At 38.3% G+C, this 27,852-nt stretch overlaps 1 protein-coding gene and 1 long non-coding RNA gene across 4 annotated transcripts; one reads left to right on the top strand and one right to left on the bottom strand.

Annotated features, from left to right (window-relative positions):
* On the bottom strand, positions 1–26,374 carry PSMF1 (proteasome inhibitor subunit 1). 3 transcript variants are annotated; one of them, XR_004232218.1, is made up of 8 exons: positions 26,084–26,374; positions 18,731–18,883; positions 17,367–17,449; positions 12,593–12,778; positions 7,312–7,504; positions 3,245–3,298; positions 1,715–1,873; positions 1–1,231 (listed from the first exon to the last, which is right to left on the bottom strand). XR_004232218.1 is itself a non-coding variant. In XM_031954159.1 (7 exons), the coding sequence occupies exons 1-7, from the start codon at positions 26,210–26,212 to the stop codon at positions 1,180–1,182; spliced, it is 816 nt and encodes a 271-aa protein (XP_031810019.1). In that variant the 5' UTR covers positions 26,213–26,374; the 3' UTR covers positions 146–1,179. The 3 variants fall into 3 exon arrangements, 2 of the variants coding, with proteins under 2 accessions (XP_031810019.1, XP_031810020.1); XM_031954159.1 differs by lacking the exon at positions 7,312–7,504 and having other exon boundaries at positions 146–1,231; XM_031954160.1 differs by lacking the exons at positions 3,245–3,298; positions 7,312–7,504 and having other exon boundaries at positions 146–1,231.
* On the top strand, positions 13,194–20,253 carry LOC116421724. The gene is made up of 4 exons (XR_004232219.1): positions 13,194–13,347; positions 17,765–17,899; positions 19,447–19,554; positions 20,223–20,253. It is a non-coding gene; the product is annotated as an uncharacterized LOC116421724 (long non-coding RNA).
* Positions 26,375–27,852: the final 1,478 nt, after the last annotated feature.

Here is a 27,852-nt window from a genome sequence, read left to right as displayed (position 1 = left end):
AAAATAATAAGAGTATAATATTATAAACAAAAACAGTGAGTACTGTGCAACTATAATAACCTATTTTGGTCCTGAAATCAGAAAATGAACCTTCTTCTGCTCTATTAGCGAAGACAGACATTAAGTATATTGTATGCTGCATATGTTCTCAACATTCACTGATGTATTGGCTGGGTTTGCTTAACGTTTTTTGTTTACAAGAGAAGGATAACTGGGGAGAGCAAGGGGAGTAGAGAGAGATAATGCATGCAGACATAATCATTGATGTAAAAACAAATGACACCAACAATATGTTAAAAAATAAATTAAAATGAAGGCATTTGATTAGATGATTTCTAAAATGCCTTCCAGAACTAATGAACACTGAACAAGTCATGATTTAGAGATGTATTGCCCAAGAGTGCAAGTTATAAAAGCTATCTTCTTCATTCCTTTCTCATTCCAATCTCTAATGCAACCCTGACTAAGTCCCACCATGGACAGCAATCCCAGGCTCCTATAAATAAGAATCAGTGAAATTTGTATTCCATCCCTCTTCTCCTTTCCCAAATCATCCACACTTGCCTTCACTAAACAGATTCCAGAAATGCATTTAACATCCATCGCAAATGAAATGGGGATTAAGTCTCAGTAATGGAAGCAGCAATAGTAATTTATGAAAGAAAAGCATTTGAAAATTATACAAAGGTACTCACTGGAGAAAAGAAAGGGAAGGCTAGTCTTAGAATCATAAAACATCAAATCCTTTTGTTTTGGAGGGAAGACTATATGCATTTAAAAAAAAAAAAAAAGATAAGTGGAAGATTGACCCAACAGCACAATTTTTGTATTGACATTTGAGTTCTCAATAATACATCAAATGCTTTCTGTCCTTAGAACACTGCAACCAGGATTGAAGCAGGAGTGAGGTCACACACTGCCAAAAATTTTCTATAGGAACCAGAAGTTGGTGATGAAAGAGATAAACGTTGACTTCTCTTCTTGATTTATAAGCAGTGAGTTTTCCAAGGCAGAGATGGAGAATGGATGGTGCCTTGGTTATTGTGGGGATGGGCAGGCAATTCCAGCTGAACTTCCAATCCATTAGAGGATTCCTAAGCTTCAGGACTGGATGAAAACTGATGATCTTGGTTCAGCTCTATAAAGATGCTCAGGCTGGGATGTACATTTTTATGGCCTTCACATGAACATGTCATCATAGCCTGGGGGTGGGAGATGATCTGGACTGGGTCTGTAATGAAAATAGCAGTGGTGAATTTGGGGAGAAGGGGAAATTTGTAGTTTCCTGAGTGACCAGGAGTCATAAGATCAAAGGATCACAAGATTATAGGATTAGAGCTGGAAGGGAGCTTTTAAAGAATGTTCTCATTTCATAGTTAAGGAAAGTTGAGTATAACCCAGAGAGTTATAATGACTTATCCAAGGACACAAAGGTAACAAACAGGAGAATCAGTATTTGAACCCAGGTCTTCTGCTTCCAGAGTCAGTACTTTTTCTATAACAGGTCACATATTAAGGGGAGGAGCCTTCTCATTTCTTCATGGGTACCCACCCATTGGAAAAGGATGAGGGAGAGATCCCCCAAGTCTGAAGACAATTTTCTGACCTTGGGGATGGGTTGGGCAGGGTGCTTCTGACTAATCACAACTCCTAATCAAATCCAGGGGGCTAGTATTCCTGACACTGAAGGTGAGGCACTCCTTAAAATACTTACCCAGATGGACTAGTTCCAATGGGGCCAAAAGGATCAAATCGAGCTCCGGGAGGAACAGCACCTGGAGGAAGCCGGTTGGGGAGTCCAGAAGATGGGTCAATGAGAGCTCTTGGGAAGCCAGTTCTCAGGGGGTCCAGAATCATGCCACCTCTCTGACCCCTGAAGCAAGAAAGAAATCAGGGTGAGCAGGGGTATCTCTGGGAGAAGGTAAAGAATAAAGGGTGAAGATTTTGCCATTCGTACCTATCTTGTTGGAGAGAGAGGAAGTTTGATTCTGATAGCCAAAGATAAGATGCAAAACTGGCTGAACAACTACACAGTAATAGGAAGTGGTTAGTGTAGGAGAGCACATCTTATTGATTGAAATATGAATCAGATTCTGAGCCTATGTCCTCAGCCCTGAAGGGTAAATCCAATTTTGTAAGGCTACATGAGTAGGAATGTAATCAAAAAGAATCACCCCCTATATTCTAGAACAAGGGTGTTCAATGGAACTTAAGGTAAGAGTCAGAATTCACCTGTATCATCAGCAAAGGGCAACAACCAATTTAAGAGAACTGTTCTCTCACTTCTGATTCATTAAATTGCCCTTGTGTGTTGTTATATTGCCATTATTTTATGCCCTCTGAAGAGCATAACATTACTCAACTATACCATCAATAGAACTCAAAATGGCTTTTTATTTCTTTTTCATGCTTGCATTAGGATCTGCACTGTAAGTTCTTAGATCCACATCTGCTCTAAAATGGGAGACTGGTTATCAGTGCTCTGGTTCATCTCCTTTATGCAACTCTATGTATCTGAATCTTCAAAGGAGAGGAAACTTAAATTTGTATTTCCAAACTTGCATGTAGAGGCAAATAATTATTAGGTATCCCTTTCAATTCCCCTCCTTTTTTTCCCTACAAAGAGATCCCAAAATTGGCATCAACTTGCAAAGGAGATTAATATTTAATCCAAATGATTTGGTAAAGAAAGGAATCATAAGGCAGAAGCAATAAAACTCAGGGGAAATCACAAAATATCCATTATATGACCTAAAACAACTGTAGGACCCTTGCAATGTGGGGTCAGACATTAATCTATAAATTGCCCAGGAGGCTTTCTAAGAAGGAGATCCACCTGAACTTCTCTAGGGCTGGTAACTAATCATACATTTACTGTTCTTTTTTCCAAACTCAATATTCCTGTCAGGTAAGATCATTCTCCATTCCTCTATCCTGCATGTGGGGAAAGGAGTTGGGAGATCAGCAGTAGAGCTGCTTTTAGTTCCCTGCCCTCAAACTCCCCTTCCAGAGCTGCTGAATGCTGGGTCTTGACACGACTCTTATCTTGCTGTCAAACAAAAGCTCTCTTTCCCAAAGTTGGTGTCAAGAGTAGGATGAGCTATAATTATTTCTGATTTGCTCAGTTCTTCCTCCTCCTTCCACTCTGAACCATGACTGAATAGCTCTAAAATTAGAAGATGAGCTGTAGGCAGGGAAAGCCTTGAAAGCAGCCTGGAGCTGCCACCTCCCCAGCCACACTCACCTAAAGGGATCCAGGTCCTCTCCCCCAACGGCAAAGGGACCCAGGGGATCACGCCTGAAACAAACGAAACACAATTATGCCAGAGCCAAGGGGATGTGCAACGTCAACCTGGCACCTGTGGGAGGGACAGGGCTGACCATGGGGCTGAGGAGACGGGAAGAACAACGTACATAACACTGGCAGTAAGGAGAGAGACAGGGGCCGGCACTTGGATCTTAGAGGGAAGGCAGCATTCTAAGGTGCTAAGGGTCTTATTAAATGGTCCTTAAACCTACTTATAGTACAGAGGTGACAATGCCATTTAACTAGTTTCTTGGGGCATAGGCCTGTTTTCTCCTGATTCTAAGTAAGCCTTTAGTTCTGGCCTAATGTAAGATTGCTTTTTTTTTTTTTTTTTTAAAGCTATAAGTTAAAGTTCTGAAAAACCCACAAACTGTTGCTGTTCCAATCAGTTTCTACTAATGAGCCAGGAAGAACTCTGTGATTTGGGATGAATGCAGGTATGTTTCCAAGGAAAAAGGTTTTATTGATCCAGGTCAGTGTTCAAAAAGCCATTGGCCACAGAGCACCTGTGACCAGATAAAGTTCCTAGTGGCCATCACCATCATGTTTCCAGTGCATGAAACAAAGAACATATAAAAGGACAGAAGGGTCATACCCATAATATTTACTACTTGAAAACTGATACTAAGTAGATAGGAAGCTCTATAGACACATACTTATACAATATACTTGAGGTCGTTATCTTTTAGATTTGGTCTAAAGGAAAATGGGGAGGGGAAGGGGAGATTGATTATTTATTGATTAGTGTAGGCAACAAATTTGTTTTCATCTTAAAATTTTGTTTTCTCATTCATTTTATCTTCTGGCTCTCAGAGAAATGAGGCATCCTCCTGATGAAACAGTTTCCCTGGCCTTCCTTTTCTAGAACTTTTGCTCTTTTACCCATTTGCTCCACCCACCCCTTCATTCCCTGGTTGAAGGGGGAAGAGTTGGCACACTGTTCCCCACTGCCACTTCCAGGTTTGCCCAACAGCACTGGGTTATGTCATCTCACCTAAGCTCTCATTGTGGCAAGGTAATCCTTTTATAACTTTCTAATTAAATCACAATCCCACTCAGCACAGTGGCTTTTCTGAATCTTTTTATCCCTCAGACATGTCCCAGACCTTCCTCCCCTCCCCTACCTTCTCAGTGAGAACTTCACCTCATATTTCATCATTATCATTTGCTGAAAACTTCTCCCCTCAATTCACATCTCCCAGATGCTTTTGCCACAATCACCGAACTTTACCCATCCTACATAGGGGAATCACTTCTCTTTACCAAAGCAAACCCTGCTAACATGCAAAAGTGATTCCATTCTACCCCTTCTCCAGCACACTGCTTCCTCTATCATCCCTATTCTCTTACCTTCAGTCTCTCTTTGTCTATTGGCTGCTACGTACTACCTACAAACTTGATGTCTGCCCCTGCTACCTGTAGCTTCACATCATTTCTTTTGTGGCTCAACTCCTTGAGATGGCCATCTTATAAGAGGTACTTCTATTCCCTTTTCTCTCCCTCTATTTTTAACCTAATTTTCTGGTTTCTGACCTCATCATTCAACTGAAACTTCTCTTTCCAAAATTACCAAAGACTTCTTAATTGTCGCAAATCTCACAAGTTATTCTCAATCCTTATCCTACTTGATTTCTCTGGAGCTTTTAACACTGCCGATCACTCTTCCTCTTCTTGATATACTCTCTTCCTTCTAGGGTTTTTGTGACATCACTTACTCCTTTTTCTCATTTCTGCGATGTTAGTTACTGCAAAATTCACAAGCTAACCCATTTGAAAGATGTAGCAGGCCACTTATATCTACCACCTGGGATGCTGCTGTTTGTGATATTGTTTCCCAGGCAGCAGGTAGCAGATACCCAATTGTATCAAGAGAACCTAGGTTTCTTCCCTCACTTCACTTGCAATTTTTGATCAATGGACACAACATATAACTAAGGTGAAGGGGAATATCAATGGTTGAAGGGGTATAGGCATGCATATGCACAAAATAAAGCAAACCTTGCATGCTGTAGTACACAAACATTTGACTGATATGTGCCTTATCTGACTGACTATAATAGCCTCTATGCCTCAAATGAAATTTTCTTGGGAAAAAATGTATAGATATGCATTAAAAAAAAAAAAAAGGCTAATAATACGTCTCATTCATATTTCGTATGACAGATTCTGGGGGAAAATTTGTCTTAAATTGATTCTATTTTACACACACAAACACACACACACACAGATATGAATCAGAAGATTTAGGTTAGATTCCCCGTTTTTCCAGTTATTTGTTGTTTGACTATGGGAAAATCACATCTTATGAGAACCTCAGTTTTCTTCTCTAAAAAGGAGGTAAAAACTGTTGTGTCAGCTACATGGATATCATTAAAAACCCTTTGAAAACTGTAAAGTAATACAGAAATGTGAGCGGTCATGTAGATTAACTATTCTACATTTATCTTGCATTTTTTAGTTTAATTCAGCATCTTCACAAATATTTGATCTCCTTTGACTTCATAATCACTTAGGTGGTAGTATTCCAGTTTTACAGGTAAGAAAACTGAGGCCCCAAAAGATGGAAATCATTTGCTTAGAGGTCATACACCAATAAATAGAAGCAGGCCTTAAAACCTGGTCTTCTGACTGTAATTCCTCTTTCCAGTATACCATATTGTTGTAAATGTGTAGATAGATTAAAACATATAATTGTTAATGATTACAAAGGGAGGAAGGAGACAGGAAATAGGGATAACCTTAATATGCCCTGGCAGATTTAAGATTCTTAGGTGACCAGGGACTGAAAAAGGCTGAGAAACACTGTTCTATATCCTTAGGATATATTCAGGTTAAATTTTTAGTGGGGAATAGCATTTTCATGCCAACGTCAATTTAAAAGAAATGCAATCCTTTTCAATCTTTTCTTTTACTTGTATTACCTAAGTGTCAAAAACATTTGCTTTCCTGGTGTCATAAGGACCTTTTAATACTTTTTCCTGTCAGAGATACTACAAAAGGGATTAGGTAGGAGACTGGATTAGATAACCTTTAATCATCCCTTTTAAGATTCTGATTCTAAGCAAAAACTTGTCATGGAATAACTTGTATTTTCAGGACTTCTAATGTCTTGTTCCTAGAGAACTTTTGTGGACTAATGGCTAGCTTCTAGTGCATCATTTGCAAGAGATCCTATGCTAAAAGCCTTAAGACACTGCAGGACAACATATCTCATATGACAAATCCTTGGGAATATATATGTGTGTACACACACACACCTTGGCATACAATTAAAACAAAGGCCCTTTTACTTTATTTAAAAAAACATCTATAATTAGAGGATTCTGAAGCATGCAGGGAGGGTAAACATACACAAAGACATCTATGAACAGGCACACTGGCATAAAGACTACACACCTAGTTCTGCCATTTTCACAACTGAATCCATGGCTACTTGGTGATTTTAAGTCCCCTAGAGCTCAAGGTCAGTCTGATGAAAACATTACAAATTAAGTCTTAAGTCCCAGGGGAAGGAAAGCTAAATGGATTTTTGAATCTGTAAGCAGGATTAAAAGCTTATATATTCAGTCTGGATGTACCCAATGTATTCTGAGCTTAGAATGAAATCACTACTATTCTTTTATGAAAGAAAGCTATAGGCTTCTAAGCAAAGGGATAAGAATATTACTATAGGATCACAGAATCTTGGAAGTTGAAAAGGATATTAGATGCTGTCTAGCCCAACCAATACCTGAGATATGAGTTCTATCCTTTTATCCCCCCACCCTGATTGTTCCTCTGGTCTTTCGCATCCTTGGACAAGTGACCACCTATGGTCTGGATAGTACTGGGAAGAGTGTCTGCTTCTCCTCAGTCTGTCCCAATGTTGGCTGTTCCCATTGGTTAGCAAATTCTTCCTTATAAAGAACTGAAATTGGCCTCCTTATAACTTTACTGACTCTGGTAAAGCCAGTGGAACAACTCTTCAGATATTTGAAGATTTCAATCAAGCCCTGACCTCTTACCTCTTTCTCAAGGCTAAACATTCCCATTTCCTTTAAGTAATCATTGTATGATGCTGTCTGAATCCCCTTCCCATTCTGAAGTCATCCTCTTCTGGATGTGTTCCATCTTGTCAATGTTCCTCCTAAAATGTGGCACTCACAACTGGGCACAAAGTCCAGATGGGCTCTGAGTAGATTAGACCCCAGTAAAATGCTGTTAAAAATGGAAGGGTGGGGAATAGGATGGAGGGCAGATAATAAGTCTCCCAAGGTATAAAATTTTCTTTGGATTATTAATTCATCTGAATACAGAGCAAATTACCAAAAATTTAAAAGGACTGACCAAAGTTTCTTTATTGCAATGGAATCTGGCTATGGAGACTACTAGCTAAGGGCATGAAATCCATGGGCTGTATGAAAATTTTTATTGCAATATCATGAGACAAGTTTGTTTGCAAATAAGGGTTTGTTTTGATTTCTCTTGAGGCTACTAAGTTTAGTGACTACCACTTTTGCCAACAAAGGCCCTAAGAGGAACACAATCTCACCCTCCCAAAATCCTTACTCCCTTCTCCCTACTCCACCACAAGGTCAACCCTATGGTGGAATATAAAAAAAAAAAAATCTGTCACTAATGCAAAGGACAAAGATATCATTTGGTCTGGAGAGGAAAAAACTAAGGGGTGGTTGCCTCAGACTTTAAGATTACCAAACAACACTGGTAATTTTTCAGCTTCACTGATGAGGGTCTGAATGGAATAAGCTTTGTCTATGAGAGAAGGACTCAGTTTAGACATAATTTTCTGTGAGCTGGACAAAAGGGTTGTTGAGGGAGATTAAGGAAGAATTTCCTCTAATTAACTTGAATTACTATGTCACATTAAGATTTACAAAGAAGCAAAAGTCTTATATATAACACAGAAGAATGACCATTGAAGTTGGGATCGAAGTTGGGGTTATAGGTTTGAATCCTAGCTGTGACAAATTAACTTTTTTGTTAAGCTTTAGTTTTCTTCATCTAGCTAATGCCCAGAATTGTGAGGAAAGGACTTTGTAAATCTTAAGAGTTTGAAAATGTAAACATATAGGAGTATTTGAGTTATCATCATTCCCATCTGATAGTAAGGTTAAGTGATATATTTGTCCAGAGTCACACAGATACGACAGTACTGGGGCCTCTGAGACTGAAACTAATGCCCTCTTGTCATTACACCTCAATACCTTCACATTGAAACATATATTCAGAAGCTAAAGAATATCAGGGTTGAAAGGGGTTTGAGAACATAGAATGTTAAAGCTGAAATCTACAATTTCTACACTCCCTCATTTTACAGAACAATCTTGCAAAAAAAGAACTCCAAATAACCAATTCCAACCAAATGTTTTCTTCATATTTCTTCATACAGTTACATCATGAGGCAGATAACTGATAGCAAGTCTAGGTTAGATATCTCATTCACTTATAAGTCTTATGTTTTGGGAATGGGGGATGAGCTAATTTGGGAGGTGGAAGATTCATTAATTATTGGTTTAGGATTCTACTCTTCTATTGTTTTGGGGACTCAAAAGCCCAAGGAGTAGGAGCTAGCTACTGCTCCCACAGAATTCAAGTCACCTGCTGCCTCTAGAGGTCATTCCCATCTGTTGAATAGATGCTGTCAAGATAAATTGTTAGCTGGCTGGCCCATGACTCTTTTGGCCCCAAATGACCCATGGTAGGAAAGGGGGAAAAAGAAAAGGGACTGCCATTTATTGATTTGGGATTTGCCCCCAACTCTTGCTTTAGGGGATTCTGTAAATAACACCCATCAAAGTCAGATGAGAGGGCCCCAATGTTGCTATTCCCTTCTTCCTTTCTTCCTTCCAGCCCGCATGTGGGGGTCCTCACTTTCCTGCCATGGGCATTTGAGGGGAAATAAAAAGGTGAAAGTGTATTAGCTTGGTTGCTAAGCAACTTGGCAGCTAGGTTATAATAATGGAATTAGTGTCATTACTGACATCTGTGCTGACAAAGGAGGATGTGTTGGTGGGATGAAAGGAGAGAATACAGCTATATGGAGAAGCACACAAAACAGAGAAGTTTGGTTACATCTCAAGACTTGGAATTTCTGCCACTGCTTGGGAGAGACCATCCTATCATTTACTAGGCCCAAAGAAGGAGACTTTTATTGATAAGAAGCTGAAATGTATTTCTTTTGAGCTTATACTCTCTCATATTCAAATGGTTCCTTCTTCCTTGGGTACAAATATCTTGCCACTGTTACCATCTGTCTCACCTGAGAGCTTGGTGGTCTACTCATTGTATGGAATGAAGTCTGAGTGCTGGAAGATACAAGAGTAGAGGTCTCAAGACCTCCACCCTCTTTCTCTAATTCATTCTGCCATCAGTTGTTTTTTTTTTTTTTTTTTTAATAGAAATGCTTTCTTATTTTCTTTTTTTTAGTCCCATTCAAAAATCTTCAAATGCCCTTTATTGTCTCAGTTAATATATTCCAGCTTCTCAACTTCAAATAATTGGGCCCTACTGAGTCAATGTGAAGATTTATTAGCTTTGGACCTAGAATCAGAAGATCTGGATTCAAATCATCATTTTGCTACTTCTACCTGTCGCCTTGGACAAATCAAAACTTTTCTGGGCCTCACTTTTCTCATCTATAAAATGGATGTGGATTATATATGATAGCCAATGTGCTTTCCAACTCAAAATATTATGAATCCATTTTTTTATCTTCCAGTGTCTTCTTTACATGCATTTTCACTCTGATTAAACTGGCCTATTCAATACCATTAACAAAAATAACTCACAGCAAACAAAAAAAATTTAATGAGTCTCAAACTGTGTTTACTACTCTCAAACTGTATTTACTACTAAGTACTACCAAGGTTATATGCTCAGCAACTGAAATACAAAGCTTGCCCCTCAAAGGAAGAACAAGATAACACACACACACAAATAAGTATGAGACAAGACTGAATTGTAATCAGAGATAAAGGCAATATATTCTAGGAGAATTTGAGGCAAAAAAGCTTACAGTCAATAAGACTGGGGAAGACTTTGTTCTAAAGAGGAACTGAAGTCAGGATATCCAGCCTTTAAAGAGGAAGACAAGGTGCTAAGTGTTAGGGAAACAAAGATGGTTAAGACTCAGTCTGTCTCCCTCGTGAACTTCACAGTCTTAACTACAGAATGTGTCCCAAAAGATGGAGCACAGGGGTGAAGTGAGAGGGTGACCTTAAAGATTTGTTGACCAATCAACAAATTGATTGGGCCTTCTCTCCTCTACCAAAACTCATCTATTCTTCAATGCCCAGATCAGTCTCATTAATTCTCGATGACTGTCTATATGCCTTATAACCATAGATATTAATCTCTCCTAACTAGGAGAAACTGCAAAAACTATCTTTAGCCCTAATTTAGTAATTTCCTGTATTTCTTAATGATATCTTGTATATGTTTTATTTTAATATGTATAATCTTGACTCTCTGCAATTAGGTTGTAAGCTAGTTGAGAGCAAGGAAATGATCCTAATTTTTCTCTTTATCATTTCAATATATTATTGAATATATAATGTTACAGATGTGACAAGAGATTTTCAATATTTCACTGATCTGTGTAAATGTTCTAACTTTATAACCTCTTTATTTGAAATGTCTTGTGACCTGAAGAAAGCAATGCCAAAAAGCTTCTTGTCATGCAACAGACTTAGAAAAAAGCTATTGGAGGGACACCTAGGTGGCAGCTAGGATAGAGTACCAGTCCTGAATTCAAATCTCAGACACCTCACACTTCCTTAGCTGTGTGATCCTGGGCAAGTCACCTAACCCCAATTGTTAAAGGAAAAAAAAAAAAAGCAAGCTATTGGAAAAAACAAACTATTTATTATTGCCAATACTTTGAGGATTCTTTTAGCAAGCCAACAGTTTCAAGGAACCCTCAATTCCCACTGGTGTTATGGAATCTTGGGGCTGGCACCGATCTTAGAAATCTCCTAGTCCAATCCTCTTGTTTTACAAAAGAGAAATTAAGTACCAGAGAGGGAAAGAAACTTGCTTAGATCGTAGAAGGGCAACATTATGACTAAAAATCCTTCTAGACTTCAATTTCAGGGCCAGGACTCAATTTCAGATTTTGAATCCTAATCTAGTATCCTTTCTACTCCAATGTACTGGGTTCTATCATAAAACTGTTCTTGCATGTAGTGGGTTCTCACAAAATACCTGTTGGTCTTGAGAAAAAATGCACTGGCCAATCTAGAATACAATAGGAGGATTTTTATATTACTTGAGTTTCTATAGAAAAATTCAAAATCACGGTAGAAACCAATGTAGTTTAGACCTCTAGGCAATTAGAAATTCTTATCTCTATCACTTCAGTTTCTCCAGTCTTGGATCCATCATCACACAAGTGCCAACACAATATTCCTAATGTTCATATACATTCCCTTTCTTGCGCAAAAATTTTAATAACTCCCTTCTGTTAAAAAAAAAAAAATCTAATTTCTTTCCTCCTGCCATTTATGGCTCTCATCACCTGGTTCCAACCCAGCCTTTCAACTTTGTTTCACCTTATTCCCCACCTCATGTCACCTATGGTCCAGCAAAAACTAGAATACTTTTTCTGATCTCACTACTCTTATCCATCCCACTCCTAAAATTCTAAGGAGGCTGCCTCCATCCTTATAAAGTATTTCCTCCCAATTCCTCTTCATCCTTTAAGGCTCAGCTCAGGAATGATTATCTCCCTCCAATGCAATCCAACAAGTATCTATTTATTAAGTAACTATGATGTACAAGTTAAACTTTTTGGGAAAATGCTCATGAAAACAAGTGATACATATGACAATTTGAGGATAGAGTACTAACAAATAAAGTGAAGAAGCCAACCACTGACCTTGATTTCCCTCCAGCCAAAAGTGATACCTCTCCTCATATTTTCTTAGAATATAGTCTAGATGTTTTTCTTCCTATTACATGCTGCTACTTTGTATTACACTTCTATGTATATATATATATCATAGTCCACCTCATTCCCCTTTCAATGCTATAAACTTCTAAAGTATAGATAGGGCTTATATAATTTTTGTGTTCCCCAGGGGCCTACTACAGTTCTTCCTGGTAAATAGAAGGCACAGAAGGAGATGGAAAAGTGCCATTAAATTCTCTATTCCAACCAGGAAAAGGACTATAAGGACAAATGAATGCCTGAGTAATGGTAGGTAGCTTAGGAGGAGAGACGTGCTGGACTTAAGATATAAGATTGCTGCCTCCCCCCATGCTACATGCTGCCAAATCTATACTTACCAAGGAGGCTGTCTGCTGGTATGTGGATGGTGGGGGGGAATACGGAGAGGGTCGTATTCTCTAGAAGTGGCAGGCGGAAATTCCCGAGGGGAAGTGGAAGAATCACTTTTGCTCAAAGAGTTGCGGAGGGGTGAAATGAGGCCTGAAGCAATCCTTTTCTGGAGCTCTTTGCTGTTCTTGTAGACCCTGGGTGATCGAGAGGGGTAGTCAAATACAGGTACACTTAGCTGGCTAGCAACTTTAAAAAGAGTTGACCTGTGGGCCTCCTTAGCTGCCCAGCTCCTGGGCAGGCAAGTACCCTTAACTCCCAGATATTGTTTGGCCCCCTGGTGGCCCTTAATGGAGGAGGTAGTAGCCTGACGTCTCTGAATTTTTGGGCGACGCTTCTTCGGCATCTGAGTTGCCCTTCCTCCTTTATCGTTCCATTAGAAAGAGTTAAGGGGGGAGAGACATGGGGATCTGAGTGGCACAGGGAGACCTTGTAAGCTTTCAACTTGTTGGCTCCCCCAGGAGTCACCCACCAGCTCCCCATTATGTGTTCATCCTATGTCATGAGGCTGCATTACCTGGGAAAAGCTATAGAAGGGAAGCAAATAATAACTACAGGGAACAGGTCAACGTGCGTGGCTCAAACCAGGCCAGGAGGAAGGCCTTCAGAAGATTCAAGTCTCATTTCTCATTCAAACTTATTGGGTATCCTAAGTGCATTAAACCTTTGATAACTCTCTTCACCTGTACAAGATAAAGAAGAACAGGTATTTCTTACCAATCAATTACAAATTGTTGGAATGGCTCAGGATTTAAGATATGGATGTACTATAAGGGCCTTGAAAGAATTATCTTCCCAAGTACCATATGGTAGAAAAATTCTGGAATAGGAATTAGGGAACCTAGATTGTAGTACTGGCTCTGTTGCTAATAATTTCATATGTGATTTCAGGCATGTCCACTTCTCTCTAAGCCGGTATTCTTTTCCTTATAGAGAAGTCAGACGTGATCTTGAAAGGTTATTTCCAGCTCCAATATTTTAGGACACATGTATTCTACTGAAGAACAATTTCTTATCAGGTATTTGGATCCCTATATTTTCTATATTTGAATTGGACTGGAAGGGTCTCTCCCCAAAACCTAGCAAGTCATTGGGAAAATCTGTATTATAGAAATGAAGCCTTATTCAAAAACTTCACAATATTCAAAGCAATGATAAAGGATGATTTCTTGTAATATTATTTGTCTTTCGCTATATAATTCCAGAATTGTAAAGGATCTTAAGAGATCATCTAGTATAACTAACTGCCTCTTGACTTTAACTTCTTTCTCCTTCAAATATCCACAGAGTTAACAAAATTATACTCCTTAAAGCACAGGTCTGACTTCATCATCCCCCAACTCAAAATGTTCAGTGGTTCTGTTCTGCCTCCAAAACAAAATATAAATTCCTCAGTCTATGGCTCAGTATCTTCCAAAATGTAACTTTCTAGCCAAATTGTACCCTCCTCCCCATTAATACACACTGTTCCAATAAAACTGGCCTCCTATCTAATGACATCTTACCTCATCTCTATGCTTTTGCACAAATAGCTCCCCAATGTATTTCCAATGACCTCTGCCTATGGAATAACTTTGCTTTTTATTCATTTCAGACATGACCTCATTTGGAGTTTCCTTGGCAAATACCAGAGTGGTTTGGCATTTCATTCTCTATCTCATTTTACAGAGGAGGAAATTGAAAGTGGCTTGCCTCTGTCACACAGTGTCACACAGCGTCACACAGCTAATAAGTGTCTAAAGTTGGATTTTAATCCAGGTCTTCCTGACTCCAGATCCAATGCTTTATCTACCTTACTATCTAGCTGGCCCTAGAATACCTAATTTCCTTCAAAGCACAGTTGTCAAACCATTTTCAATATGAGTCCTTTGTTTAGTTGTGATGTTCTCTTCTTTTTCTAGAATATATGATGGTTCTCTGGGAGAGCAGGTTTCTTGGGGAGGTTTTCCAGAAGAAGCCTTAGGTTTTGTGTTCCGTGTAATAATCACCTCAAACACAGCCAGGGATTTAAGTACAATCTTTTATTGTCTCTTCCAAAATAGCTGGTGTTTGTTTTCTTAGAGGCCCTATCTCTCTGCTTGGTTCCAGGAGCTCTTGCAGCTTGTCCTTTGTCGCCTCCAGCTCCCTTTGAATCTTAGTTCTACTCCTCCGAATCCTTCGTTCTGCTTGACTGCAGTCTCTAGCTTGTCAATCTCCTGAACTGACCGAATCTTTTAAAGGTGTGAACTCAAAGGTTGACTCCTCCTCTGAGAGAATGGGATTATGGGAGGTGTGAATTCATAAAGTTACAAAGTTAATTTTGTGAATCTCCCATACTTGTGAACACTTGTGAATCTTCCAAACTTGTGAACTAATGTGTGAGCTAATGTGTGAACTCTCAAATGTGCAAACCCAAGCACACAGGCATTGCTTCCATCAATTCCAGTGAGTCAACACTAGGATTCTAACACTTAGTTATCCTTAGTTACTATCATATTCTTCCCTTTGAAATTACATTGTTACTACATCTTTACTTGTACACATGCAACACCTCTAATTTAATGTAAGTTCATTGAAGGCAGGGACTTTTTAATTGTTGTATCCCTGACACTTAGTATAATGCTTTGCACACATAGAACAAACTTAACATGTTGAGTTGAATTTTCCTGATAAGAGTCATCTATAACATTTCCAGAAAGTGTTCATATTGCTTGTGCTTAAATACTTCTCCAGTGATGGTCTGTAGTTAGTTTTCTTTCAATGGTTATAAAGGAGATTTCTGTTTAGGTGTAGGTTGAGATTAAATAATCTGAGGTATTTTTAAGCTCTGGGATTCTGTTAACTGACTTTCTTGGGAGGCAGTCCATTTCTTTTTAAGATAATTTTGATTGCTAAAAAAAATTTTCCCCTAAATTCGGACTCCCCCAAACTTTTTCCCCATTGGTTTCAGATTTGCCTTCGGAGTCACACAGAACAAGCTTTCTCTCTTTCCTAATGATAGTCCTTCAGCTGTCTGAAGAAAATCATACTACACACCCCCACGTACTGTTTGTTTTCTAAACTTAACACTGCCAGTTTCTTCAAGTAATTCCTAGTATGAAATGTTCACAGACTAGAAACCATCCTGGTTGAAAAGAAACAATTTACCAATGTTCTTCCTAAAATTTGACTCTACAAACTTGGCAGATGTGAACTGAGCAAAGACAAAGGGCAAATAAAGCTATTCCCTTTTTCACTCTGGATGCTGAACTGCTGGTTATTAACAAGGACAGATGAATCAGGGATTTATCTCTCCAGTTTTACACTAATTTGACAGTAGTAAAAGAAGCTTACTACTTCATCTAATGTGACAAACGAAGTCAGGTGCAGTGAGGAGTAAAAGCATCTTGATACTCACTTATTCCTCACCCTCTATAAATATTTGTGGTCTGATTGGCATAAGTCTTTAAAGCATGGTAGAAATGAGAAAATAGAAAGATTAAAATGTACTAGTCTATCATATTTTCCAGATGGTGGATGCTCTTTTATATTAGCTCTTCTCTATTTCTTCCTTGGGTATAAAGTAATGAAAGACAAGAAAGGTAGAGAGAGGGGATCTAATCAAAATATAGGTCTCATTCATTGCCAACTCTCAAACATCCATGGTAATGGGTTGGCAAAGGAAACTTGTCCAGATAATTCAAAAGAAACAAGCACCATACCAATTAATTTCCCTCAATATTCCCTTCTGAGTAGTTAGTCTATTTTGAGGTTAATTAGAATTCAAGAATAAGCTTTAACCGTATCATTTTAGGCTCTTATATAATTTCAGAGAAAAAGAACATAGAAAGTTGGTCTGTCCAGCAATACATGGTATTTTATTAAATTTCTCTTTCAAGGATTTCTTTTCTATTATTATATTTCCACTGCAAATAATTCTAAGGGCATAGTACATAATTAATAAATGGCTAAATTAAATTTAATTCAACAAAAATGTATTGGGTACTCTGATTGGGGACAAATATTAATAAGACACAGTCCCTGAATTTCAGGAAGTATCTAACTCAGGAAATTAGGCAGGCACAGAAATTACAAGTCAGAATTGTAAAAGTCCCACAAGGGAGGTACAAATACAGTGCTAAGGGGATACAAAGGAAAAATGTATCAGAGTTTGGAAAAGTTAAGAGAGAGAAATGGAAGAGAAATGCCTTAAATATGATCTGGATGATAAAAGAATGGCTAGAAACATGACAATTTGGAGATGGAAAAGAATGAGATTGTAAAAACAGGAACGATGTGAATAAGGATATAGAAATATGAAAACCAAAGAAGTGTTTGAAGAATGGTTGATAATTCTTTACTGCAGGGTTAATTGTGAAAGGTTAGTACTGAGGCTGGAGCCAGATTGTGAGGGATGTCAAAGATGACAAACTAAGAAGACTAGACTTTCCGAAGGCAATGAGTGACATGATCAAATTTGAGCTTTAGGAAAACTGAATATATTATACAATTTGAGGGTTAATAAATTTACCTTGTTAAGGACATCCCAGAACCATTCTGGGAAAAGCCAACCTGAATATTTTACAGATATCTAAGAGCTATAACAGCATGTGGGAGGTACATATTCCTATGTTAGTTTCAAACAATTATTTGGATTGTCTCATTCTCACCCAGCTCTACCCCATTATCCCACATTATCTTTCCACTGATTGTCTGATCTCTTCTTACCCTATTTGAGTGGCCTGGAGGGGCAATTATTGGGAGTACCTGTGGAAGTTACCCAGGTGTTCACCATCCACATAATCCTCCACGTTCAGGGTCAAGTCCACCACTTGTTGTGACTTACACTCCTGGGGAATGGCAAAGGGAAAGAAAAGTTAGGGAGTCAGGAGGAGGTTGCTAGAATCCCAGCGGGAATCCAGGATATACCATCCCAAATTATCTAGACATAAGAGACTGGTTGAAAAGATTCCTAAAAGAAAATTTGAACATTTCTGAAGTACTGGAACAGCAAAGATTCAGTTCTAATCATTTTCTCTGATTCTGTCTTATGCTCTGGGCATGACTATTCTGGCTTCATGCTTCCAGTGGAAAGAAAAGTGATTATATAAATTCAAAGGGGTATCCCTAAGGCAATCTCCTTCCCTCATTTGTTTTTTATTCAGTTTAAAGGATGCTCAGTTTTCTGAATTCTCAGGGATTTTTTCAAAGATGATAACACTTGGATGAAAACAATTCTGATACAAGGACTTCGGGACTCGACTTTAGATTTCATCTGGTTTTTCAGAAATTTCCTCTCGGTAAAGTATTTTGGCTATTAGCTTCAGATGGACACTAATAAAGTACTTCAGGTTACTACCTGACATCTGTTTCATGTCCCCCACTTTTTAGTTGAAATAAGTTTTTTATGTTTACTTACTGCTGTATCTAACAGTATGACTTCCTTTTCTTAGTCCTAAATCTATTTCTTTTAAGTGTCAATCAACTGTAGATTTCATGATTATCTCGTCCAACCCCCCCCTTCATTTTACACAGACAAGATGGTTAGACAGACAACTTGCTTAAAGTCACATAGTTAAGGAGAAGAGCTAGGAATGGAACCTGTCTTTTGTCTCCAAATCTAGTATGCTCTTTCCATGATAGCATACTGCCTCTCCAGTACTGGTCACAACTCAGACATTATTGCCCTGACTGATCTTCTGCAATGACACCAATGATTTTTATAACCAAACCCTGCTATAACAATGACATTTATAGCACTGTTCTTATGGAGCTAACAATGACCATAAAACATTATTCTGCTTAAATTTGGGTTCTGATCGAATCAATTACCGATATTTGGCTGTGTGTGAATGTGTTCTGGAATCTGGATGATTAGCCTCACTCTGTTCACACAGCACTTGGGTTTATAAAGTTTTTGGTCAGCTCCCTTTTGAGCTTTTGTTTAAACTGAAAGAAGAGACCTTTCTCACTTACCATGGAAGTTCTGCCTTCCTCCCTACCATCCCCTTGAACATAGATCTTGAAACTTTAGCAAACTAAGTAGATGCTCAATCTATTGCATCTGGCTGGCTGGCATATCTCCATTTAGCAGACTACTGTAGGGTTGGGCTTAACTGCAGAGAACTTACCAAAGCATTGATAATCATGCTATCATCCACCATGATGGCCTTCAGAAGGAGTTCCTTTGACTTATCTGTGGTCTCATAGCGAAGGACATACAGATCTTTATTGGCATTCCATCCAGATGGCAGCAGCTCAGATTTCTTATCATCTGGACCTGGCTGTGAAGATATAATGGATAGGATATAAGCAAAAATGAGAGTTTTTAGAATTTAGGAGCAGGATAACTGCACATTCTAATGGTTTAAAAAACATTTTAATTCCTGGGTGTTCTGGTTAGATTCCAAAATGGAGATAGAAGGGCAACTCCATTAAAATTTGCTTTGTGCAAAAACTCATCACATTATAAAAGAGTAGGTAGAACAGCAACTGAAAAAAAAAAAAAAATATATATATATATATATATATATATATATATATATATATATATATACACACACACACACACACACACACTTAGGCAGTTCTTTTCTCTAATCAAATTACCCATGGCTTTGAACTCCTATTCCAAGCAAGATCCTCTCTCTGAATAAAGATAACCAGATCTATTTTCCTTATTAGCAACTATGGAAGTTCTATGTTTTGCATGAAAGTTATTCTTTGTGTTTTCAGAGGTATAACTAGAGATTATGCATTGATATTTCAGAGATTTATTTAAGGATATAGAATTCTTGTTGATACTAGAAGGAATATTAAGAATAATTTGTTTCAAACCTCTTAAAAGATCAAGACATAGTGAAGAGACTTGATTAAAGCCACCTTGTTAGCCAGTGGAAAAACCAGAACTGAACCCAGGCCTCCAATCTTCTTTCTGCTACAATACACTGACTAGGTGAGTATCAGCATTTGTATAGCTCAGGGTTCCCATCCTTGGCCTTGCAATATCCCAAATGCTATATTTTTTTAAGGAAATGAAAAAAAATTCTTAAAATATAAGTACATTTTCTAAAAATACAGATCATACAGCACTTTCAGAAGGAGGAGTTAAGTGGTAGAAAGGGGCTATAAAATCAAACAGCTGGAATGCTGTAAACCCCAAATAGCTAAGAATCCCTGGAATATTTTCAGAATGATCTGCCTGAAAGAGAAGTAGCCTCAGAGGCTTAAAAAGGGCAGAAATGAAACCAAAGGAAACACAAGTGAAATTTAATAGTTTATTAAACCAAAGGAAACAAGTGAAATTCAATAGCTTACTGAAAGTAAAAGAGAAAAAAAAAGAGAAGCTTCTTAGATTTTAACATTTCAATTTTAAGTATCTGAAGATTACTTCAGAGATTCAGAGGTTCTGAGAGACAAGATATCGTTATAATCAGGGTCCCCTTTAATTTTTTTTTATAACACAAGCTTGTAACTTTTAATCCCTGTCTCCAATATGGATCTCTTTTTAAAAAAAAGATAATTGATTCTACTTGTTAAATAAGCATCTCTATACCTCAAGTAGGTGAAAAAAATCTTCTAATGGGTATAATAGAAACTAAACGAATACTATTATCTTCTCAGCAATGAAAAACCAAGGCCTGCCCCATTTTAAGAAAATGAAGGGAGGCCTGATGGGAGACAGAATGCCCAGCATCCATGTTCCTATTCCAGCAAAACTCTGAAGTTTGTGCCAGACTGATTAATGATCAAGAAATTCAATGAGAAACTATAGTAAATTAATTTTTCCACCTCAGAACTGTGTATTAGTTAAAAGCCTAAAGGGCAATAGGAAAGAGCATGAATAGCAAAGCCATTGCCAGCACTGCCAAATATAGGCGGGAGACGTGTGTCTTTCAGAAAATAATGAATGAAAACTGCTCAGATCAAAGATCAAAACTGCAAAGATCAGAATCAAAGGACAAAGAGAAAATTCACTAAACATTATTTAAAAAAAAAAGAAACAAAACAAAAAAAATGTCAAAACAAACAAAAAAAGGGGAAAATCCCAGGAACCAAATATAAATATTCAAAAAGTTGTTCAAATACTAAGGAATTACACAGTCAAGATTGCCTAAGACCTCGAAGCTTCTACCAAAAAACCCAAAAAACTAAAAGCTAAATGTGATCTTGGAATACATTTTAAAAGGCCAAAGAGAGAATTTACAATTAAAAAAACAAAAACTTACCTTGTAAAACTGAATATAGTCCTAAAATGGAATAGAGGACTTTCAAGCATTTCTGATGAAAAGAAGAGAGCTGTGAATTTTTAAAATATAAGAGTTCAGAGAAAACTTAAAGGGAAATTAATTCAAGTAGTTTGAAGTAGCCAGTTGATAAAGTGCTAACATTCTGGTTGGGGAGAAGAAACAAGTATCCTTTCAGAACCTTAGTATCTTCAAAGGATAATAAGAAAAATAAGGATACTTTGGTTCTTTTCTGAGGGCTTGAGAGGGGGATAAGAGGTGGGAATGTAAAAAATTCTACACTAGTAAATGAGGAAGAAAGGACAGAATTTGTCATTTCTCATACTTGCAGAGTATATGAAAATGGGGGGAACTGGTTTGGGGAGTGAGCAATATATGAAATGATTAACAAAAGGTTGAACAGACACACAAAGAGTTTGGTATTTATATCAAATTCAACAGAGAAATAAGTAGGAATAGGAGGATAATTCAGGTGAGGGAAGAGAAACAGGAAAAATAAACTTCTTAATCTTGAAAAAGGAATTAAAATGAAATGGAAAATCAAAGAACTAGAATCAAAGGATATCTTAAATGACCTTTTAAGAAACTGAGATATGGCTGAACAAATTGTGGTATATGATTGTAACAACAGTATTATATTTTAAAAAATGCTGAAAGAGAGGATTTTAGAGAATCTTGGCTAATATGGACAAATGCAGAGTGAAGAGAGCAGAATTAACCAGGAGAAAAATTAGTATAAAATTGCAACACTATAAAGAAAAACTATTTTCAAAGACTTTCCTGTGGACCTACAATGAAATATTACACAACTTCTAACAAAGAGGTAATGTACACAAGATGCAGAAAGAAACATCCATTCCTGAACATAGCCACTGCATAAATTTATTCTGCTCATTTGTTGAAATTTTTTTCCTTTCTCTTGGTTTTTTAACGGTGATGGGAAGGCTGGGAGTTTAAGGGTTAGAAAAAGTCTTGTAAAAAAAGAGACCCATTGAAATAGTTTTTAAATTGCACAGAAGAGAACAGAAGGAAGTCTAGGAGGAAGCTCTGATAAAATATGTAAAATTTATTGTATACTTTTTCTTTAAAGCACATAGTATGAAATAGAGATTCAGGATTTCACATCAATTCATCTCTTTCATTTGCTGTGTCTATATATGTAAATGCCATTTTTTGGTGTTTAAATTTGAAGTAAAATTTTTTTTCTGAAGTGGTTAATTACAAAAAAATAATAAAATGGAACAGGAACTGAATGGGGATTTCTGTTTAGATGCTAACTGCAGTAGTCTTTGAGGTCACTTCCAATTCAGATTCTAGAGACAAGGAAATAGATGATGACTTTATGAACACTTTCAATTCTAGAATGATAGAATTTTATAAATTCCAAGAATTTCATTTAGTTTAACCCACCTAGCTTAAGCATGAATATTTGCTAATCACATCCCTAAGTAGTAGTCCTGTAGTTTCTGTATGAGCACTTCTAGTGTCAGAGAACTATAAACCAAAAGTCTACTGTTGAACATATCTAATGGTTAGAAAGTCATTTTTTATGTTGAACTGAAATTTGTCTCTTTGTAGTTTCTCTGTGTCTATTACTGCCCTAAGTCTACTGAAGGAATGAAGATTTAGAATAAGTAATACCACAGTTTGTCAATCAGTTTGTTTCTGAGTTTTCTTTCTAGAAGACTCGCATTGGAACTAAAACCTACGTCTCATTTGTAAAGATCATGGCTAAGTACAGGACCTACAAATGAAATTCTCATACCAGAAAGGTCATTACCATCAAGAATGAAAAAAACTCTAAATACAGAATTCTGGAGTTGAATGTGCTTTTTAACAATCACCTAATCTATAGCTCCTTGCTTGTTCTTCCCACAAAAAAACACCAGATTAGGAGTTAGAACTATACATCAATCTTAGTTCTGTCACTATTATGTGACCTGATATAGTCACTTAACATCTTTGTTTCCATCTATTAAGCCCTATTCTCTGAGTTAAACCATTTGACAAGGATAACTTCAGTCTATAACCTTTGATAATACTAATGGAAAAAGTTGAAAAAACAAACCAAAATAAAACACTCCTCAAAACCACCAACAAAAACTTATTGTAGTTTACATTAGAGGCAGTATTGTATAATGGAAAGAGCCTTAGATTGGAGTCAAGATCTTAGGTTTAGATTCCTTCTCTCTCATTTACTATCTTTATTACTTGGCCAAATACCTTAATTTCTCACCTTGGTTTCCTCATTTATAAAATGAGGGGTGTGGACCAGATGATTGTTTCTTGATCAGTTCTAGGTCTAGATCTATAATCCTATGGTATTATCCCACCTCCCATCCAAATCACTTGATAAAATTGTAACATTCTAGCAAATTGACTAGGGACAATCAACATGAAACAACAGAATCTGGAGTTATGAGATTTGGATTTAGAAATCCCAGGTCCAGTAATTACTAGCTATTGTGACTTTATAGAAGTCATTTCCCTTCTTGAGACTCAGTTTTCTTATCTATAAAATGGAGTACTATTACTTGTATCCTTTACTGTTGTCAAGACAGCATTTGTAAAGCACAGAAATGTGAGCTATTATTAATTGGCTAATAAAGCATGGAAAAGATAAACTTTAAAAAAGATTTTGATTGAGAGTACCTTTCAGTTTACTAATTTCTTTCAAATATTTTAATAACAACTGTTGCTACCAAACATTTACTAAGGACACTCTGGTTCCTCCATTTTTCCACCCCCTTCCACCAACTGGTGGGGAAAAGGGGAAGATATTATACTTAAGAGTTTGTAAAATAGTCTCTAACTATGGTCAGCTCTTCTCCAAGAAAAGTGAATATAGTCTACAGAAGTCATTTCTTATATTTGCCAAAAAGATGGAAAACAAAAACAAGTCCCTAAATGAATCTCAAAAGAAAGCCATCTGTCTCATCTTTATCAAAGGGTAACACACAAACTAAGAGAAAGTGAAAACCCATGTGATTAATTTGGAATTCAAATGCTATTTTCAAAGGGGCTGATTTAAACTTTTTTTCCTGAACTTAAACACTAAATATACAACAAGCATTTTCATTCTGCAACATAATAGAAAGATAGAAATTTGCAGTTTCATACATAATCCTATTATGTATATAACTTGTTTTTCCTTTTAAACATACAATAAAATCAACATGTAACAAATCTGTCATGGTCTGTTTCTTTCTGATTTTCCTTCTGTTCCCCAATGTGCATTTTAAAAACTGCTTCAATAACCTTTTATTCTTTTGTTTTTTCCTTATGGGAGATGAGGGAAGTGATATAGGTAAGGCAACTATCTTTAACCTTCTTTTCCCTATAATCTCTTCAAATTGGGGGTGGAGGTGGGGAAGAAAAAAAAAATCCTTCTAGCACACAAGTATATTCAAGCAAATAACAACAACTCCCATATTGCCTATGTCTAAAAACGTATGTCTCATTCTATACCTTGGATCCATCATAAAGGAGCTTATTTTGAAACAGGATCAGGGATAGGAGTAAAAAAATAAATAAAAAAAATATAGAAACAAGGATTGAATCTTTTCCTCAAGGAGGAAAAGTAGTTTCTTTCTCTAGTGCTAAACAACAGTAAGAGAGATATTAGGTGGAAAACCCAAAATCTTTTGATTTGATTTTAAAATGCTATCATAGACTCAAAATAAAAAGAAACTTTAGCAACGATTTTATCATTCCATCCCCATGATAGCATCCTTGACTGGTGATCACCCAGTCTTCTTACTTGGACTCAAAATGACAAGGAACTCAAAATTAAAAAAAAATTTAAAAAAAGAAAGAAAAAGAAACTGCATCTCCTAAGCATATGCCAACAAATATTTGGAATTGAAGCGTAGTGAAAGGGAGAAAACAAGCTTGGCCATATGGGAGGACCTATTCAGAAATGGTGGAAGGGCCTGTGTGTAAGAGTGTGTATGTGTATTTTTTGGGGAGGAGGGAGGGCTGTTGGGCCTGGTCCTAGATAAGAATGTTGAAAGGCTGTAACCAAAGGTTAGTGAAAAATGAGGTGTTTGGGCCCCAGAAGCCACTCTGTACCTATAAAGATGATAAAGGCGATAAAATGTAAAAAGAGCTTATTTTGAATACAGACTAGGCAAACCACTTCATTGTTGGGCCAGCATTTCCTCCTCTAAATGAGAATTAAAAAATATCTCTAGACGATTTCTAGCTATAAATCTATGGTTTTATTCCAACTTAATGGAATGTAATTCCAACTTAATTCCAACTCCAATAATGGAATATATGTGAACATTTAGAAGATGGGAAGGGACAGTAGTGTGAGTGTGTAGGGAACAGAGTTTCTATCTGTTTTGGAAGCTTAACTCATTGGAAAGAAGGCCTTCCATACCTGTTTCCTAAACCAGTCACCTGTTATTTAATAAATACCCTGTTAGAGTACTCTGTTAAACCCTAGGAATACAAAGAAAGGCAAAAACAGCCCCTGCTCTCAAGAAGCTCACGGCTTGAGGAGAGAGACAACACAACTATGTACAAATAAGGTTCTAAAGGACAAACTGGGGATAATCTCAAAGCAAACTCTAAGATGAAAAAGGACTAGAAAAGTTGCTTACAGAGAGAGGACATTAGCTGAGACTTGACCGAATTGGGGGGACCCAGGAGGTGGAAATGACGAGGAAGAGCATATCCGACAGCCAGCGGAAAAGCTCAGAAAAGGAAGGTGGATTCTGTATGTTGTACCACGTAGTGCGCCGTGGGAAGTAGGGCGAGTGTGGGGGGAGGAGGCGGGGCAGCATCCACGTCCAGTTCCGAGTCAGGTTAGGGCAGAGAGTGTCGTTACGGGAGGGGGCACACAAGGAAGCAGCCGTGCCTGGCTCCCGGGGGAGCTGGCGAGTGGCCGCCCGAGAACAGACACGGAAAGCCGGGAGAAGCACGTTGCTAAGCGCGGCACGGCTTTTTTGATGGGAATCAGGTGTATGTGTGTGGATGGGTCTGGCCGCACCTGGTCCCAGGTACAGATGTCTGTAGCGGCGGCCATAGCTGCCACAGCACAGGCTTCACTTGCTCCGCGGCAAGAAGGCGGGTGCGCGCCTGGGGCCCGGAGGAGCCCGACGTGTGGAAGGGCCGAGCGGGGGAGGGGCGAGCGGGGAGGGGCGAGCGGGGGAGGGCCGAGCGGGGGAGGGCCGAGCGGGGGAGGGCCGAGCGGGGGAGGGGAGAGGTTTCCGGGCCGGGCCGGGGCCGTACCTGGTCGCCGGTACCCAGGCCTTGGTAGCCGTCGCTGATGAGCTCCCAGTGCACAAAGCAGACAAGCGCATCCTGGCAGCAGGTGATCCCCGGCGCCGCCGAGGCGTAGAGCAATTCCAGCCCGACCATGACCTCTCCGCGGCCAGCCTCCCGCCGACACAAATGTCAAGTCAGCCCCTCATGACGGCCCAACGGTCCGGGACTCCCAGCGGGCCCCGCCTCGGTGGCGAAAGTGAAACGGCGCCAACTGCGCAGGCCCGTGCTCCGGCGACCAGGGGCCCGGAAGGAAACGCGGTGCGGTTCCCTCAGGTTCCGGAGCCGGAACGGAATCCTGCCGTCTCTTACCGTTCGGCTCGCGCCCAGGCGCGTGCTGCTGGCGCCGGTCTCAGCCCGACGGGAGGCGGGCCAGGAGCCCGAGGGGCCGACGGCGGGGAAAGGAGGGGCCGCGCGCGGCCTGCGCGCTTGCGAAGCGCCCGAGGCGGGGGAAAGGCCTCCAGGAAGGGCTCCGGGACTGCTTGAGGTGGTGTTTTCGGAGGAAATTGGGAAGCCGGAGTTTCCGGTCCTCACCCCCTCCACCCTCTTCCTCAATCAGCCGGGCTAGTGTCGGGAGACCCCCTCACTCAGAGCAAGTGAAAGAAAGAAAAGGAGAAAAATGGAACGCGCTTGAAACCACTATATTCTGTTCTAGTTAAACAAGCTAATGGTGGGGGGAGGGAATATGAATTTTAAAAGGCATAAATATTAAAATTAATGAAGATGTAAATGCTCTCCCATATCAGGGAGAGTCCATGAGCCTTTTGTTTTAAATTTAAGAATTTTTACATTTGTAAGTATTTTATTTAGAATTTTGCTTACAAATACTTTATTTAAGATAATTTGTAAGTATTTAATTTTGTAAAGGCGAAGCCAGAAGCAACGCTTTTTAAAAACAAGTTAGTTTGTGAAAATTATATGAAGGATGATGGAAGATGATGAATACAATTCAAAACACATTCAGAATAAAGAAGCAGGAGGAGGAAAAATAATTTTACAGAAAATCGGGCAAGACAGTCAACTAAGCAGTCATTTTAAAAGCATTTATATAAGGATAAAAAAATTGGAAGGAATTCAGCAAAAGAAGATAAAAACAAGCGGCAAAGATTTGGTAATGAACCTTTTTCTAGTCCAAAGGACAGTAAAAAGCACCATATTTGGACTTTAACATCATAATGACCTGGCTGTGCGTGTTAAGAGGTAGAAATGGTCCCGAAGAGAACAAAGTACAATTTAAAAAACAACATCTGTATTGGACCAAATGCAAAATAGGGAGAAAATTATGAGGATATTGAAAGATCGAGTTATTCTGGGAAAAGATGTAGGAAAAAATCTGTACTTTATTATGAAAAAAAAGAAAATTGGAGAAATTAGTACCAGCTTAAATACCTACTTCCCCAGCCATATAACTTTTTAATGAAAATCACAAGTAAATTCATCAAGGACAGCTTCATTGACAATAGTAGTAATTTAAATATATTTAAATTTAAATAAAATAAACATTTTAAAAAATCTGAACTTTGCTAACACTGAATTAAATGGACAGTTACATGGTATAACAGGAGATTGTTCATGAAACTGATCTCTCTATCGTGTACAAATTTCCTTTTTTTTGCTGAGACAATTGGGGTTAAGTGACTTGCCCAGGGTCACACAGCTAGTAAGTGTTAAGTATTGAGTGTTTGAGGTCATATTTGAACTCAGGTCTTCCTGATTTCAGGGCTGGTGCTCTCTCC

This window comes from Sarcophilus harrisii, chromosome 2 (assembly GCF_902635505.1).
Source record: "Sarcophilus harrisii chromosome 2, mSarHar1.11, whole genome shotgun sequence".
NCBI classification, from domain to species: Eukaryota; Metazoa; Chordata; class Mammalia; order Dasyuromorphia; family Dasyuridae; genus Sarcophilus; species Sarcophilus harrisii.
This window is presented reverse-complemented; position numbering and strand designations above follow the sequence as displayed.